Consider the following 19,690-nt stretch of genomic DNA (forward strand, 5'->3'; position numbering starts at 1 on the left):
AGAAGTCATAAGATCAGAGGTTATATCATTGAATCTAGTGGTGTTTCAAAACCCGGTGACCAATCAAGAGGAAGAGGAAGATGTGGAGGTAGATGAAAATAACAAGTCTACAACACTGAACTGAAAAGCAAAGTCTAACAGTCACAAATACTGATGAAGATCATGCTGATTTGGAGATAGAAGCTGATACTGAAGCTAGTCAGTTTTTTACAAACTGTGAAGTAAAGAGGGAGAAAGAAAACTATTCACTACAAAGATCCAAAATTTTTAGCATTTGATGCTGAAGTAGCTAGAAGGGTTTTTTCAAATAGATTTCCCTAATGTTTATATTGATTAAATCAGTCAAATATTGGAAGATTTTAAGTTTTAAAGTCAGCAAACACTGATAGTTCTGTAAATTCTTTGAAACAAGCTTTGAAGATTAAGGACATCATTCAAATTCAAAATATTGAAAGACCTGTTCTTAATTCTGAACTCATTCTAAATGCTGATTCGAGTTTTAAGGAAAAAAATGTTGATGAAATTCTAAAACTTAATCTGGAAATTTTAAATGATGATTTCAGAGGTTTCAATCACTGACACGGCTCAAGTTGAATATGTTTCAGTAAATCCTGTTCGAGTTCTTAGAGATACTACTCATGTTGGAAGACAGGTCAAAGCTAAAAGTCTGCGGTTCTAGAGATTACCTAAGTCTTTCAAGCCTAAATTTGAAGTCAACCAAGACACTGGGTATATTATGTACAAAAAGATTGGTATGAGCAAGACTTTGTATGATTATGTCAATTATAATATTGCTCCTGAACCTATTAATGAAAAGGCATTAGACTTTGATGAAAAGAAAAAGCTTTTATGAAAAGACAAGAAACCTGTTCCTGATAGAGACACTAATAATAGTCAAGAATATTTACAGTGAAGGCTCTCAAGCTAAAAAAGCTTTTCAGTGAGGTGGTCTTGGATACAAAAATGCCAAAGTATACAAGGGAGATTCCTTGATGATCAAAAATACAAATTCATTTATTTGAATTAGTGATGATATAAACCTTCATGATTTACAGAAGATAATATATGTTCAGGTTGTTCTTGATGAATTTGGTGGTGACAAGCTCAAAAATAAGCTGTTATGTTTTCTTGATTATGGAAAAAGGCTTAGAGTGTCACAAGAACAAATACTGAACAAATTGTGCCAAAAACTAGAATACATTATCTGCATCTCTCTGTTAAAAATTCAAATATTGAAAAATGGTCTAAATTCTTGAAAGATATAGTTCATGAGAAGCAGAAAGATATGATAAAATCTGAGTTCATTCTAAAATACATACGGAAGGATAACTCAGTTGCTGACATGCCTAAAAGAGGAGCACAACTTATTTTGCAACGTGGTCCCAAGCTAATCTCTTTCAGTCATGATGCTAAAGATTATGGGTTGATTCAACTGAATGATCTGAACTGAAGCAGATATAAAATTTATGACTTAGAGGATGCTATTTATCAGATTGATGAGTCTTCTCAACAGCTCAAGGATGTCAAGCAAAGACATGAGATGTATTTGAATATAGATGAGGAAAACTTGCTCAGACAATTTTTTAGTGAAGCTACATAATATGCCAGAATTCAAGAGTGAAGATTAAAGTCTGATACACTGTCTATATGTTCGTACGCTTGTTAAGTATTCATAATGCATAAGTTGGGGGAGATTGTTAGATATAATTGATGATATCAGTAGATAACAATCAGAGTTTGTCACCAGAGTCTACGAATGGAAGATATCATAGTTTATCGAGCTTATCAGTATTTGACATATCAAAGTTTATTAATCAGTATTTATCTATCAGCATATGTCAAAACTGAACTCCAGGAAGAGATTGATTCAATCTATAATTTGTAAAAGATATGTCGGTTTAGGACTTTACTCATTTGTAATAATCAACAGTTGGACATGTATCAGAACTCTTGTTTTATGTATATCATATCTTTGATTGATTATGTAGTTGTGCAGTAATATAAGCACATATTAGGTTAATACTATAGGAGTCGATTATTGATATATAATCCGTGTAACCTAACAGCTCTAAAAAATATGTGTTCATCCTTTTAAATTTTTTTTAGCACTTTTTATTATCAATATATAAATTGTTCTTTACCTTTAAGTTCAGGATTTGATTTGATTATTTAAATATTGTATTCACCCCTTCTACGGTTTAACTTAAGGCCTAACAACGCATATTTGAAAATAAATTTACGTATATTTGAAAATAACTTTAAAAAGTAACCTTAAGATTGCAAAAATTTACTGAAGTAATTGTATTTTTTTAGAAAGCCATGCATTAAATTCATAATTTTGGTTATAAGCTAAATTTAATTTCAATATCTAAAAATAAATAGAAAGTATTTATAAATAGTATTGTTAAAATAATTCATATAAATTACAAAATTATTGACTTGGACTTTTCTAGGTTTTCTAATGTTTTGAACAGAGATATGGAATTTTTTTTTGAATAACCATGAAATATCTATGTAGTTTTTTTCAATCTTCTTTTTCCACATAAATTATATAATGAAAACTGTTTAGCCAATATATAGTTACCGAAAACTACTTTGTTGAGTGTTGCATATTGTCCCACCTTATAAGAAATCTTGTCCCAAGGCTGAATTTTATTATATATTAAGGAAAGAAAAGAAAAGATTTAAAATTTAAGAGATATGTTCAAAGTTTTGAAAAAATAAAGTACTCTTGTATAGTGTGTGTTAGAATAATCAACATTTCTTGACAATAAAAATCAACATATTTATTTAACAAATAATCTTTCACTCATCATCAAATGACAGAGATTAATGCTTCCGTCGCATTTCTTCTTGGACCCAGAATTTTTGTCCTAGATTTAATATTATAGTGATATATTTCTCATCCTATCAATATTTTTTAATGAAATTTCGCACTCCAATGATTTTTTGATATTTGTTTTAGCGGCATTTTTTATAAACAACAAATATCAATAACAGTCGGTCGATTGTAACAAACAGACAACAAAAATTACTGTGCTAAATTTATATTTAATCATATTTTTCCTTTAAATTTAAAATAGATAATTTATCAATTTGTTTTCCATTTACATTTCAATGCCTAAATCAAATTTCTATTTGAATTTTTTTGAACAAAAAATATAACATCTCCCATAAATTATAACAATTGACAAAGAATAAGAAATCTGAGGTAAGTAACAATTACCCTAAATTAATATCCAACGGGTCTTTATTAATATCCAAAGTTCTCGTATTAATGCTCTAACTAAATAATATTATTCATTCAAATATGTCATGTATTTTAATATCCTGTAGCAAAATAAAGGTGAAATGCCTCCACTTCATATATCTTTTCTTTCTGGGTGCCCTTCCTCGGCCAAGTTTAGTTGGAAGAAATTTGTAAACTAACACATTAAAGCCGTTAAAGTTAAAAAGAAATGGCTAGGATTAAACGCTTCCGCAATGGTTCATTGCGAAAATAATAAATTACCTTTGTGCCCTTACATAGTAGGAAAATTCTAAAAAATTCGAAACATTTGGAAAAATAGGGGACCTTCCGCAATGAATCATTGCGGACGGAAAATTAAATAAATAAAAAAAGGAAAAACATAATTTATAAAAATTCCAGAAAAATATCAAAAATCAAAAATTTTGAGAAAATAATTACTGTAATTGTTTTACCTAATTACCTTAAGTTTCATTTTTTATGAATTTTTTAAGTGCTAAAATTCTGAAAAACAAAGCGGGCCAAAAAACAGGGGAAATCCGGAAAAAGAGAGGACCTTCCGCAATGAGTCATTGTGGAAGGTGACGTGGCTTCCGCAATGAATCATTACGGAAGGAGTATTAATGACTTCAACCAACCAACGCGCCACAGACGTGTGAAAATTAAAAAACTTCCCGACCTTCCGCAATGAATCATTGCGAAAGCCCCAAGCATTGCAGAAGCATCCAATTTTTTTATTTTTTTTTAGAATATTTTTTTTTATTTTTAACCATAAATTTGATAGGACTTGTTACTATTACTAGAATTTTTGATATAATATTTTTTTATTTTTTAAACATAAATGTTGTTTACTTTACCTTTTATTACGGTAAAATAAGTACACTAATAAATAAAAAATTATTTAACAAATGTAATTTGAATTTTAGAATACGTTGTTTATGATATAAAGTCTGATTGGAAAAATAAATTATACAATTCCGTATTACAAATATTTTAGCACTTGATAACCACAAATGATGTACTTTGAGTATAGATTCTACAATTTTTCTTTCAAATAGAAAATTTTGTACATTTAAATTTAAAACACATAAATATATTATCAAATATAATAGATAGGCTATTTCGGAAGTAGACTTATTATGTTCACATTTACATTTTTTTAAAAGTATTTTATCAAATTCTTAGAAACATTTTTCTTAATTATAAAATTATATTTTTTATTAAATAATACTCATTTCAGTAATACTACTATTAGATAATATAGAAAAACGTATACCCGAGACAGTTTTTGATTTATAAACTAATCATAAACTCGTGGTGTAATGAGATCATGAGTGTATGAATCAAAAACTATCATGTGTATGAATCAAAAATTATTCGAGATACACGTTTCTTGAAATAATCTAAAAAAGTCTAGGATATTTATATTATAATTTTATTATTTCATGACACATAATTTCACAAAATTTATAAATTAACCAATTTTATTTTAATTAAAATATTTAATATTAACAACATAATTAGAATATAATTCAAGAATGTATTTTTTTAGTAAAAAAGTTATGTAGAAGGCTTCCGCAATGATTCATTGCGGAATGTTACGTGGCTTCCGCAATGAATCATTGCTGACTATTTTGAACGGCTACATCTGTTGGTTCCATAGCCACGTGGAGCCAACCGTGGCTGTGGAACTTTTGCCTTTCTTTTTTCCATTTTTTTAAAAATAAACACCAAAAAACAACAATAAGAGCCCTCTAATAAATTTTATACATCAGTGTAAGTATTCACTTTTAATTGTTCACTTAGTTGGTTATATTTGAATTGTTTGAATATATTCATAAATTTGTGTTTATATATTTGTATGCATTGTTATACCTTTCTTTTAATATAATATGACTTTAAATGTACATATAATTGATATAATTATGCTTATATATATATATATTTATAGATGTCATATGATCGTAGTAGTAGCTTGTTGACAGAGGAATGTGGTAGTAACAAAGTTTGAGGTTCGTAGCCGGAAAAAAGATCTGTGACGGTGGTTCTTTATCGGAAACGTGAACAGTAACTGGTGGATCCGATGAACAGTGTTCGTCGGGGAGTATGAACAGTGTTTGGTGGTGGTGATTATTGGTGGCTGAGATTACTTAGGGTTAGTGGTGGCTCCTTTGCGCTCTCGCTTCTGACCCCTTACAATTTACCTACGTATCCCTATTTATAGGGAATCAAGCCAACATAGTTCTTGGGGAACAAGAAACCTTATGGGATTAGATTTCCTATCCCGAGGCCCAGTAGGAAACCTACTGGAAACCGTCTTCTACTAGCTTTAGGAATGTTCGCCGATGAGGCCCAACCACAAAGGCCCAAGGCTCGTCCGCGGCTTCGAGACTTCACGGATAAGGCATCTCTCTGGCCAAGGATAACCCTCCGCTACCAGCTGTTTCTTTAGACCGTGGATGCAGGTATAGTCGTGGTTCACCCCAAATGTTGGACGCATCCTTGTCCCCCGATAAGGTGCCCCTACCAGATTACAAGACAAGTGATCCCAAGCTTTTGGGTGCAAAGTGCAGGATACTCCGAAGTCTCCCAACGAGGACACCCGTTGACTACAGAGACAGGAGCTCCTAAAGCACACACCAGAATTTATCCCATATCCCCAATGAGGACACTCATTGACTACAGGAAGAGGCCTTCCGTCCAGGCATACCCCTGAAGGTCTCTGACCACGGACACCGCCTTTCTTGTAGATGCACTACAGGAAGGAGTTCTTCAATAGAGTACCTGCATCAAATAGGTTAGTAACAATAATCTCCATCTTCCTTGAATCTTCCAAAGAACCCGTTCAAGTAATCATGTTGAAATCTTCCCAAGGTTTCTTATTCATTCAGGGTGCGCCCTAAGTCTCACTAAGGATTTAATCAGGGATTCCTCATCCTTTCCTTAGTAATTGGGCGTGCCTTCCCACTATGCCGAGGGCGTGCCTTCGTCTTTTATATATTTTTAGTTTCATATTCATTGGACGCGCCTCCCCTATTATAAGGGTGCGCGTTGTCCTTCATAAAGAAGTAAAAATTCTTTGTCTTCTCCCTGATTTCAGGCATTTATATCTTAATTTTGACAGCTTTCTTATCTTCAGTCTAAATATAGTTTTTACCAATTTTTGGGCATAACAACTACCCCCCGAATTCCATATGTCATTGGAAATGGAATTGGAATTTTTACTCACCTTTATCAAAATTTGTATAAACATATTCATCAATACCTTTTTCTTAAAATTTCAATGCTACTATGATAGCCAAATAAGGCGTGCCTTCGTGAGGGTGCGTCCTGGAATTTCAAACGGGTTGGAAATGGTTCCCCTTATTTTTAGGGAATCGTGATCGACGTGATTGATTTGACAGTTGTCATTTTCAGCTATAAATACCAGTCACATCATTTTTTTTTACTTTTTACTTTTACTCTTTCTCTCTAACTTTACTTTTCTTCAAAAAAATTACCACACCGGCGGGAGGGTACTTTGCTCGGAATCCGACTTAATCTTCCATCGTTTCTTCAGTTTTTCCGGTTAATCTTCTTCGCCAACTGAAGAGGTACATAAAACTCTTCTCCTTTTCAAGTTTTATCACGTATTTTGTGTTGCATGTGCTTGGAGTCTATTCATCTTCCTTAACTTTTTTGATGATGTATATATAAAATGGTGTGTATATCTGTGTATGTATAGTTGAATCCTTGTATTTTAGATCCAAAATCATAGAGTTTAACTTTCAAATTGGTGTTCCTGAGAATCACAATCGTTTATTCTTTATCTTTAATTAAATTTAAGAGCATATATCTTGCAAGACCTGTTTAGGGCGCGCCCTTACATTCATACGAGGCGCGTCTTCCCTCTTCATTATTGTAATATAATCTCCCAATGTCTTAAAGTTTAACCTTTATAATAGACTTCATAGGTTTTATAATTGATAGGACGCGCCTTCTTAGCATAGGACGCGCCTTCTTAGCATAGGATGTGCCCTATAAGGAAATTGACAGAGGTCACCCCTGACACAGGAAATACCATTTTCTTAAGCCCTCAATTACTTGTCTGTTTCCTTCATATCTTCCATTCTTTCGACTTGGGCGCGTCCTTAATATTTCTTTGGTTTTCTTGACAGCTGGAAGATGAGGGCGCATCCTCTCCTTTTCATCCATTCAAGGATTTCCTTACCAAGTTGGGAATCTATTCACCTCCAAACACCTCCTCAGCCTCCAAACGCCCACCACACTCTTGAATTTCTGAATCAGGCGGCACGCCTTGTTCAAGATTCCAAAAAAGGTACCCTGATGGCTGATTCTTCGAATGGTTCCTCCATGGACAATGTCCCCTTGTCTCGTAGGCACGGAAAACAAAAGCTAGTCCAGAAGGAGAGATCTCCTGCACCTACTACAACTGAGCTTGATGATGATGACTGGTTGGAGTCCCTCAATGCTGATAGGTATAGGTGCACAGAGATTGGAGTAAATGTTGGGGCAGGTCCATTCAAGGTCTCTTACAGGGCGATTTCTCCAAGTCCATCTCCAAGAGAGGGCGCGCCCACTCCTCTTTATTCAGAGGGCGCCTCTGGAGATGAATCACCTGAACTCAAAGATGAATCCAACTTCTTTAATGAAGACTCCTATCAGTTTTCTAATTCTCCTCTCCCTTCTCCCATTCCTTTCGAGCATTGGAAAGTATCTGATAGTGAGTTGGATTTCGACTGGAGCAAGTATGAAGTTTGTAAGGAGGCTATGAAAAAACGTTTCAGAAAGGAACAAGGGAAATTATTCTGTGTGGGACTCTCTTCTAATTGTTTGGACGAGCAGTTAGGCTGGTTGATGGAGTACTATGATATGGAGGGCATTTGGGCGCCCCCTTTGAGCATGATGCGCCCTCACCTTTTCAATTATGACAGGAATTTCAGAATTCCCAGGATGGTGACTAGTGCTAAACTGTTTTCCCTGGGTGTGGGCACACCTCTTCACCCCTATCTGAGGGATGTGATCGAGCTTTATGACTTGGCCCCTCTGCAATTATCCCCCAATAGCTACAAACTTGTTTTAGCCTTATTCATCATGTACATGGACCTTGGTTTCCCCACACCTACTATGGAAGAGGTGAGCCACTTCTTCAGTCTCAGGAGGTCTGACCATGGCTACTTCTACTTGGTCGTAGACAAGCAGCATAACAGAAAGGGCTTTTTATCAGGAAAAGTTAGTCATGGGAAAGGATGGAAAGAGAACTTCTTTTACCTGTACGATGTCCCCAGGGTTAGGATCCGGTTCAACACAGATCCAAGTAAGAGCGCACCCTCTTCTTCCTCTTTATATTCCAACTCTATGTGCACACATATTTCTTATTTTCTTATATCTTCTTTTATCAGACAAACCAATTGTTTGGGATCTCGAGGGCGCGCCCAAAGAGAGGGAAGAGGCCCTTCTTAGAGTTGTTGCGGCCAGGTGGAACCTGAAGACGCTTGTAACTGAATCCAACTTAATGCGAGTTGGTATTTTTTCTGATCGTGTAGGGACCAAATGTAGTTATAAAGAATTCAGGAAATGTGCTCCCCTTACCCGTGTGGTAGAAGTGTGAATAGTGGTTAGGAAGAGGATGAGAAAGAGCATGAAGATAGCACTACCCAGCGTGAACCTCCCTTAGGTTTTAATATATACCTCATATAGGAGGACGCGCCTTATTACCAGGACACGTCCTACTTAGTTTTCCCAATTGCTTTTCTTTTCATGTTTTCCATTCGTGATATATAATCCACTTGTATCTGCAGTCATTTTTCATGCACTGTCTGTAACATATCATTTTTGGCACTTTAAGTCTCATGAGGGCGCACCCAAAACATTGGAGCACCTTTACTTACACTTACTAATCATTTTTATGTGTTTTTATGCAGATATGGCCCCTCCTAAGATTCCTAGATCTTTTAGGGCGCGCCCTTCGGAGAAACCTAAGTCCAAACCCCCAAAGAAGGACGCTCTCAAGGTTCAGACCTCTGCACCTACTCCAACTCCTATCCCTCAGTCTACTCCTATCTTGAAAAGACCAGTCATTGATCTTACTGACCAACAGAGCGCGTCCAAGAAGCTAAGGACAGAGGGCGCGCCTTCAGGTTCTTCTGCTGCTCTGCATTCTCTTGGCCCATTGGGCTCCTTTCATGTTACTGATGAGGAAGTGGAGCAATGGCAAGCTATAAGTCTAGGGGATGCCACCAGGGCTTTAGTCAAGGAATCTTTCCAACTGGTCATCCACTCCAGCCAGATGGTGGATAAGTTCTTAGCACAGAGGGTGCGCCATGAGAGGTTGCAAGATGATAACAATATCCTGCTGAATACCTTGAAAGACGAGGACTTTCTTCATGCTAAGGACATCAAAGCTAAGGATTCTGAAATCTCCTTCCTCAAAGGTGAGGTGGCCAACCTAACTTCTCAGCTTGAAATTACTAACAAGAAGGCTACTCTTCTTTACACTGAGTTAGGTGGTGCCAATATGAGGATTGAGTACCTGAAGGAGCAGCAGAAGGAAGGATGGCCAGATGAGATATGCTGCTTTTGACAATGGATTTCATTTCTACAGGGTCGAATTTGTTTCCAATGATCCAGACTATACCTTTGAGAAGTTTGGGGAGGAGATCATGGCTGAGATGGCGGAGTTTAAAAGAGAACATGCTGCAGAGATCAGGGCAAGCAGGATAAAGCTTGGGCTAGAGGAAGATGTTGAGGGCGCGCCACCAGAGGAGGCCCCTAAGGACGTGCCTGAGGCTGATCCTACCATTCCTCTCCAGTCCATTCCCCCAACTGACAATGTTGAGGGCGCGCCCTGATTTACTTGCCTTGGCTTGTTTTTAATTCTGTTTCTAAATACTTTGAGGTGCCAGCCCTCTTTTGATGTTGTGAAAAGTTGTATGACAATATGGTTCCTGCTACTTTTTAATTTCGCATTATGACATATCGTAAGGTTTTATTTAATTCTATATTTTTCCAGGATGCATATGAAGTCTGTCAAGGCGCCTCAACCATTTGGGCGCGCCTTGTTACATAGGTTGCTATTTTTAGCTCTTTTTCCAGCCTTTATACACTTCTATTGTGAGGCACGTTCTTCGTGAGGGCGCACCCTTATATCTCTGCTTACAATTTTAGAACATAATTTTTTTCTAAGGTCAACTGCATTTGGCGTGCCTTACAGTAGGGCACGCCCTTTAATATTTAGAGAAAGTTACTTAGCACATTAATGGACATTTGTCTTTTTGCAAGATTTTAAAGTTGTTCCCATATCATGGGGATCTATAGTTTTTTCTTTACTGAAGTACTTTGCAATCAGGGCGCGCCCTGGTTCTTTTTAAAGTGCAGGTGCCAAGTAAACCAACAATTGAAGTAACTTTTCTTTTTATTGATAATGCGCTCTAGTGTAGAAATTACACTAGTCCCATGGCTACTATGCTCTGTGGGGAAATTATTTAAATTTTTTTTATCCTTCAGCTAAAGCCAAGGTTAGCAGTCATGCATACTACCCCCTAGGCTAGGAGGAATTTATTTACTACTAGTATATTACATAAAAATCAATCGCAGAAACGAGAGGGTCGAGGCCACACCATATTGATAATATTTCCTCAAGTGTTTTGCGTTCCATGCTCGGTGAATAAGCTTGCCATCCAAGTCTTTTAAGCGATAAGTTCCTTTCCAGAGTATAACTTTGACCTTGTATGGTCCTTCCCAATTGGCGCCAAGCACCCCGTGCTGAGCTATCTTAGTATTTGGCATGACCTTTCGTAACACAAGGTCTCCCACCTTATATGGCACCAACTTTACTTTCTTATTAAAGTACCTTGCAACTCTTTACTGATATGTCGCGAGATTTAATTGAGAATTTATCCTAGCCTCGTCCAGCAGATCCAAGTGGAGCCTCTGGTTAACTTCCGCATCTTCCTCTTTGAACAAATCCCTTCGCAAAGACCCAACTCCTATCTCTACGGGAATCATAGCCTCATACCCGTAAGTTAGCAAAAAGGGAGATTCTCCCGTAGTGGATCTAGGAGTCGTGTTATAAGACCAAAGAACCATGGGCATTTTTTCCAGCCAATCTCCTTTCTTTTCTTCCAGCTTGGCCTTCAAAGTATGTTTGATGATTTTGTTAATAGCTTCTGTTTGCCCATTGCTTTGCGGGTGGTAAACTACAGCGAAATCCATTTTGATGTTCAGGTCTTCACAAAGCTTCCTTAATTATATACTGTCAAACTGCTTTCCATTATCTGAGATGAGTTTATATGGAATTCCAAATCTACAGACTATGGAGTTGAAGAAAAAATCCCAGATTTTCTTTGTTGTGATCGTGGCTAGCGACATAGCTTCTGCCCATTTTGTGAAATAATCCACGGCCACCACGGCGTATTTCACACCCCCATTGGCCTTGGAAAATTCTCCAATGAGATCAATTCCCCACAACACAAAAGGCCAAGGACTAGTCAGTGAAGTGATGGATGTTGCTGGTGCATTGGAATAGTTGGCAAATCGTTGGCAACGATCGCATGCCCTAACGAACTTGAAGGCATCTTCTTTCATTGTTGGCCAGTAATATCCTTGTCTGAGGACTTTTAATGCCAACGAACCACCCCTCGAGTGATTGCCACAAATGCCTTCGTGTACCTCTCTAAGGATGTAGTTTCCTTCCTCCAAGTCCACACACCGTAATAGTGGTTGGTTAAAACCTCTTTTGTACAATACTCCATCATATTCGACATACCTCGCAGCCTGATAGCGAAGGAGCCGAGCTTGTGACTTGTCTTCTGGCACCGTTCCCTTTCGAATGTAATTATGAATGGGAGTCATCCAAGTCTCTTGTGGGATTACTTGAGTCTGGAACACCCCTATTTCCGGGATACTCGGGATTTCTTGGCTCCCCAAAGGGATTTGTCCAAGCCGTACGCTATCCATCTGTGATCCCATTTTAGCCAAGGCATCAGCATTATTATTGTCTTCCCGAGGCATACCTTCTAGTTTAGCACTTCCAAATTTCTCTAGCAAACGCCGCATGCATCTCATATATAGCTCCGTTCGAGGTCCTCGAGCTTGAAAACCCCCGTTGACTTGGTTTACCAATTCTGAGTCACTTCGAGCGATCAGGTTCATAACTCCTACTTCCAAAGCTATCTTCAGGCCATTGATTAATGCTTCATATTCAGGATCGTTGTTGGTGACGTAAAACTTGAAGTGAATTGCGCTCATCGGATGATGTCCTTCTAGGGTAATTAAGACGATTCCAGCCCCTGCTCCGTTGTTATTCAGAGCCCCGTCAACGTGTAAGATCCACCAGGGGTGTAGGAACTCTTCTCTCACTTTGGCGGGGGCATCACCCTGTGAGAGAGGTTCTGCCAACACTATAGCCTTACCATCTACCTCAGAGTCAAACTCAAGTATGAAATCGGCCAGTACCTGTCCCTTGATTGATGTGCGAGGGCAGTATTCTAAATCAAATTGTCCCAGCTCTATCGCCCATTTTAACATTCTTCCCGACGATTCTGGTTTATGTAGAACATGCCTAAGAGGATAGGCGGTGCAGACTTCTATTCGATGAGCTTGGAAATAAGGCCTTAACTTTTTTGTCGCAAGGATAAGGGCGTATACCAATTTCTCCATGCTAGTATACCTAGTCTTTGCGTCTTGTAACCTTTTGCTTACGTAGTACACTGGGGACTGTCGACCTTCTTCCTCTTTCACTAGTGCTGCGCTGATCGAATATTCAGAGACTGCTAAATAAAGAATCAACGTTTCTCCGTCCTCGGGCTTGGCCAACATGGGAGGATTCCCCAATTGTTCTTTGATTTTTTGAAAGGCATCCTCACAGTCCGAGGTCCATACAAAGTCTTTTCCTATCCCCTTAATTGCCTTGAAGAATTCCTTGCAACTGTCTAAGGTTTTTGACAAAAATCAATTTAGTGCCGCAATCCTTCCTGTTAAACTTTGCACCTGCTTAATGCTCGTGGGAGATTTCATGTATAGAAGAGCCTTGATCTTTGCAGGGTTGGCTTCGATTCCATGATGGTTTACCATGAATCCGAGAAATTTCCCTGATTCGACTCCAAATACACATTTTTGTGGGTTCAACTTCGTCCTGAATCGTCTTAGGATGTGGAACATTTCTGCCAAGTCCGCTATGTGGTCTTCCGCTCTTCTGGATTTTACCAACATATCATTCACATAGACTTTCATTATTTTTCAAATCTGCTTCTTGAATATTATATTCACTAGCCTTTGGTATGTTGCTCCGGCATTGACTAGGCCGAACGACATTCCGATGTAGCAATAGAGACCTCTGTCCGTGATGAAGGAGGTGTGTTCTTGATCAGGTTCATACATAGGAATCTGGTTGAACCCAGAGTATGCATCCATGAAACTCAGCAGAGCATGTCCTGCCGTAGCGTCGACCAGCTGGTCAATTCTTGGCAAAGGAAAACTATCTTTTGGGCATGCTTTATTTAGATAGGTGAAGTCCACACACGTTCTCCATTTGCCGTTGGACTTTTTTACCAACACTGGATTGGCCAACCATTCCGGGTAAAAGAACTCTCGAATCAGTCTGACATCCAAGTGCCTATCCACTTCTTCTGCCAAGGCTATAGCCACTCTCTGCTTATATCCATGCGCTTTTGCGGAACCCCTTTATGTTTGGGATCGATATTCAGTCTATGGCTCATGACTTCTGGATCAATTCCCACCATGTCGGAATGACTCCATGCAAATACATCAAGGTTTGCCAGGAGAAATATAGAAAGTCCTTTTCTCAATAATGGATCCAGTTGGGAACCAATCTTCAGAACCTTGCTTGGATCTTTTTCATTGACCTTTATTTCGACCGTATCTTCCACTAGACCCATTTTTTCTGTTGGCATGGGTATTCGAGGGTCCAAATCGAGCTGATTATGATCCTCATCACTTTCCTGAGAGGGCGCATCCCCATGGGAGGGAGCATCGACCTCTTTATTCATTGAGGGCATGCCCTGTATAACAGGGGCATCAACCTCTTCACTTCCTGAGGGCGCGCCCTGTACAACAGGGGCATCAACCTCTTTCACATTTTTTAATGATAAAGGCGCGCTCTCAGGGAGAGAGGCATCTACCTTATGTGTGTTCAGCCCAAGACTCTGCAAGACATCGAGTCTTCTTTCAATCTTTTCCCCATTGAAATCTGCTTGGACTACTTGGCTCGGAGATTCTTCGTCATCTAGCATCTCAATTCTGATAGTATCTTCCAAAAACAGTGTCGCCGAAGGCAATTTAGAGGAGCATTCACTTTCCTGCTCGACATAGTAATGGACTCGAATTTCTTTGATTGTCTGTTCGATGCTTCTTTCCCGTTCATCATCCGATACATCCCCAGTTTCTCCATCTTTTCTCCTAAAGCCTCTCATAGCTTGTCTATAACATTCTTTAGAATAATACCGGGAGCCTTTTATGTTGCCGACTCCGTTTGGAGTTGGAAACTTGATGGTAAGATGGTGGATCGAGGTGATAACCCTCATCTCCTTAAGGAAGGGGCGCCCTAGCAGTACATTATGGGATGATTATTGATTTAAAACCTTGAACTCGAGCATCTTTGTCACGGACAGCGGACTTTCCCCCAAGGTACATGACAACCGAATTGATCCCATAACTCTGACTCCTGCGCCAGAGAAACCATAGAACCACGGATCTTCTCCCGACATATCCCGATCAGGTAGCCCAATCTTTTTAAAGGTGCTGTAGTAGAGGATGTTTGCCGAGCTTCCATTGTCTACGAAGGCCCTATGGATATTTTTGGTCCCGGTCTGGATGGAAATGACCAATGCGTCATTGTCGGGGTGATATACCCACCGGGCATCTGCTTCTCTGAAGGTGGTGTCCATGGACTCGCCCTTGAATATTTTGGGTGGTCGAGTCTCCACCCTATGAATGTCTGTGAGAGGTATGAATCGGGCTTCCCTTACATATCTTTCCAAGGCTCTGTTGCTGCATTCCATCCCGGGATCTCCTCTGTAGATTGTCCGGATGATGACGTCCCTGAAAAACTTATTTTCTTCCAAAGTTTCATTATTCGATCCCCGTGGGGCTCGCCCTCCTTCTTCCTTTACTCTGTCGGTGCTATCCTTGTGCCTTCTTACTTCCTTAACCACCCATTCGAACAGTAATACAATTTTAAGGTTCGGTTTTTAATAAACTAAACTTGAGCAAAATATACGTCAGTTTGAAAATTTCGAACAATTATTAAGTTCATGGACAAGTTCCTTAATATAGTTTGCATAAACACACTCGTTGATATAACTCCTTAAGAGCAACTCGCTCTTTATAGCCTCTTAAGTCAAAATTTGAGGATTTTGACATGAAAATAATCTCCAACAATCTCCTAAGGTATCCTCAAAAATTTAAGATCTCCATATCCTTCCTCACTAGTAAGGAGCTCCTAACCTTTCCTCATTTAATTTATATTAATAAATAATATGTTCATGCACTTGGATTTTGCCATGTAGCATTTTCATTCAATTGAAACTGTTAGACCAAGACAATACGGCCCAAAAGAGTTATAATTAGGATAATTTTGGAACATAATGTAAAGCCCAAGAAGGCCCACTTTATAAGATAAAGCCCATTTGGAACTTGGTATAAATATAAGACAACAACCTCATTTGAAGAGGTTGGAAAATTAAGTAAAGAAATTACCTCCTAAAATAATAGTCTTAATAATATAATAATATTGTAGGCTTATCATTTGGCGCTAGAAGGACCTTTGCTTTACAGATCCAACCGGAATATAATTGTGGAAGAGCTTGATCCGGGAACGGCCGGACCAACTCAGGTGAAGGAGTTGACGGCAGAAATTGCCGCCGATCCCTCGACCCACGGTGGTCATGAATTGCCCAAGCAATCGGTATTAAAGCCGAAATATTTATTTCCTCCACCTGAAGGCCCTTCTGATGACCAGCCGGTGAACTTGAAAGATACACATCAAAGAGATAAGAAGAGAAAGTCCGTCTCAGATCAGCGTTTCAGAGTACAGACATCTAAAGGTAAGAAGGTTCTCTCAAGCGATATACGACTCCATCTAGAAAAGAAACAAAGGCTAAAGGCTCAAAACCAAGAAAATCCAGAAGAACCAGAAGAACCACTTGATTCAGATGAAGAACTTGGGCTACTAGAACGTGAGACTCGAAGGCTGCAGGTCAAACTCGAGCAAAAATGTGAAATTCACCGTCTCCGTCGAGAGCTCCAACAAACAACAATACAAAACAAAGAACAAGACAATGAGCTTTACGATGAAGATGACGACGCCGAATACGAATATGAGCCATCGGTAGAGTCGACATATTCACAACCGCGTGAACGTCGACAGCGGACAATGTCATCCACCGAGGTCTCGCATCGAACCGATTCAACAGAGTCCATCTCCCACGAAGAATTTTCCAAAATGCAAGAAGAAATCGCCCAAATGCGTAACATCATGAGAAATCAATCAAGATTCGAGACTGTCTCCGAAAGCCCCCTATCGCTAGTCCTCGAGAAAGCGCGCATCGACAGGACGTTAAAAACTCATTCCCTCGATCACTTCGACGGATCTTCAGACCCGTTGGTATTTCTCAACACATTCGACGGACGAATGGCTTTCTTCGGCCACTCTGAAATCTCCCGTTGTCAGTTTTTCTCTACATGCCTTTAAGGCACAGCACTCCGATGGTACAACAATCTGCCCCATCGATCCATTGACTCATGGACAACCTTAAAGAACAAATTCCAAGCCCGATTCTCTAGTAACTATAAAGGCATTAAGGTTACAACATCTTAAATGACAATACACCAACGCTCGGGTGAAAGCCTCCGCAGTTTTTTAACTCGATTCAGAGAAGAGATCACCGAGATTCCTGATTTAATAGAACAAATGGCCATCAGTTTCATAACAGCAGGTATCGATAAGTCACGACATGGGCTACTCTTAGAAGAAATTTTTGAAAAAAGGCCAAAAATTCTCCAAGCAGCGTTCCAGATTATTGAACACCGTATGATGCTACAAGAAGTAGTGAGTTGCATTCAGTCACCCCGACGCTCTTCAAGGTATGAGCGTCGTCGCAGCTATAGCCCACGATCTCCCGCGCGAGAAAGGCGCCATGAGCGTCGTCGATCTCCGCCATCGCGCGCGGAAGATCGCCCTCCGAGGGATAGGAGAGAAAGGGACTGGCAACCCCGCACACGACCAGAAAAAGAATTTACTAAACTGAACACAGAGAAAACAACAATTTTAGCAGTCCTAAAAACAGAGCCAGACTACCAACCACCAAGGCCCATGAAGGCCGGTAGACCTTCCAGTTCCAGATATTGCGAATATCATGAAGATATTGGCCACACAATAGAACAATGCTTTCAACTCAACAACCGTATTGAGGGAAAGATCCGTCGGGGTCAGTTAGTACATTACGTACAATAAGAGGATAATCTCAGACGTCATCATCGGGATGAAGATGATCGGGTCATTGATGTTATATTCGGGGGGCAGCTTCCGGAGGATTCTCCCACAATTCTAGAAAAACATACACCCGGGAAGTCTTTAAAGTCAATCCATCGACGGTCAAATGCCCCAGGGCGAACCCGACCCCCGTCATTTCCTTTTTCGACAACGATTACCACCCGAGACTCATTGAGGGTCATCAGGACGCTCTCGTCATCACGACCCGAGTGGGAAACAATACTGTGAAGAAGATGTTGGTCGACAACGGGAGTTCTGTCGATGTTCTCTACCATCACGCTTTCTCGCGAATGGACATTGGCGACCGTCGACTCGAGAACTCCCGAACACCGCTATACGGTTTTACCGAAAATGAGGTCCATGTGGTGGGAACCATTGATATGCCAGTCCTTTTTGGTTCGCCACCTTGCCAAGTATGGAAGGTCGTTAAATTTCATGTGGTCAGTGCTTCTTCCAGTTTTAACGCCATCCTAGGCCACACTACAATCACAGCCCTAAGAGCAATAACTTCAATCTCCTATTTGAGATGAAATTTCCTACCGACTTCGGCGTCGGAGAAATGATTGGAGATCAAGCAACCGCTAGACAATGTTACTTGACAACAGTTTCCCTAAAGAAGAAGGGAGAGGAAGATCTAGGAGTTAATCAGGTACTCGAGATCGACCCCCGAAGCTCAATTGAGTCTACAAACCAGAATTTATGCTTCCCCACAGAAGAAACTGAGGAGATTGAAGTGGTCGTCGGGGACCCGTCAAAAATAACCAAGATGGGAAAAGGACTCCCTGAAAATTTGAAACAAGAAATCATTAACCTTATTAGAGAATTCGCGGATATCTTCGCCTAGGACCCGAGAGACATGCCGGGAATTCCCGAGATAGTCGCGCGCCACTCCCTTCACATCAACAAAAACATCACACCAGTACGGCAGAAATGACGAATATTCTCTGATGAAAAGAGGGCAGCTATCGATCAAGTAATTGACCGACTCCTCGAGGCTAAATTTATCGATCCCGTCCAGTTCCCTACATGGATCTCCAATGTCGTCTTAGTAAAGAAACACAACGGAAAGTGGCGAATGTGCGTAGACTGTTCTGATGTCGATAGAGCCTGCCCCAAAGATTTCTACCCATTCCCGAACATCGATGAACTGATCGACTCCACAGCAGGAAACAAACTCCTTTCCTTTATGGATGTATTTTCAGGGTACAACCAGATAAAAATGGATTCTCATGATTGGGAGTAAACAACATTCATTACTCATAAGGGGTTCTTCGGATATCGGGTTATGCTTTTCGTCCTGATTAATGCCGGCGCAACTTTTCAGCAAATGATGGACACGATCTTTGGATCGCAAATAGGAAAGAATATGCTAATATATGTGGACGATATGATAACTAAATCCAAACTCGCCATTAACCACTCGCTTGATCTTCGTGAGACCTTTGAAAATGCCCGAAATCATAACTTGCGCCTTAATCCTAGCAAATGCTCCTTCGGACTTACATCCGACAAGTTTCTGGGATTTCTGGTCACACAGCGAGGCATCGAGGCCGACCCCGCTCAAACAAAGGCAATTCTAGAAATGGACGATCCAAAATCCATCAAAGATCTGCAAAAGCTAACAGGGTGCATAGCAGCCCTTCGAAGATTCATCCCTCAGTCATCCAAAAGGTGTCTCCCGTTCTTCGCCATCATAAAAAAGGATTCAAGGTCGACACCCTTCGAATGGGACAATGAGTGTAAATCTAGATTTGCAGAACTCAAGGCATTTTTGGCAATCCCCCCAATCCTCACTCGTCCAATCCCAGGCGAAGCTCTGCATGTTTACCTGTTGGCCTCCGACGAAACAGTCACAGCTGTCCTTGTCCGACTCGATAAAGGAAAGGAGGTTCCTGTATACTACATTAGTCACTCATTGCGAGATTCTGAGA

General features: G+C 39.7%; 1 protein-coding gene across 1 annotated transcript; it reads right to left on the reverse strand.

Annotated features, from left to right (window-relative positions):
• Positions 1 to 11,494: 11,494 nt before the first annotated feature.
• On the reverse strand, positions 11,495 to 13,066 carry LOC141685030 (uncharacterized). Its single transcript, XM_074490155.1, has one exon. It carries the CDS (start codon positions 13,064 to 13,066, stop codon positions 11,495 to 11,497), a length of 1,572 nt encoding a protein of 523 aa, XP_074346256.1.
• Between the last annotated feature and the right edge of the window lie 6,624 nt (positions 13,067 to 19,690).

Source organism: Apium graveolens, chromosome 9, assembly GCF_009905375.1.
Source record: "Apium graveolens cultivar Ventura chromosome 9, ASM990537v1, whole genome shotgun sequence".
NCBI classification, from domain to species: domain Eukaryota; kingdom Viridiplantae; phylum Streptophyta; class Magnoliopsida; order Apiales; family Apiaceae; genus Apium; species Apium graveolens.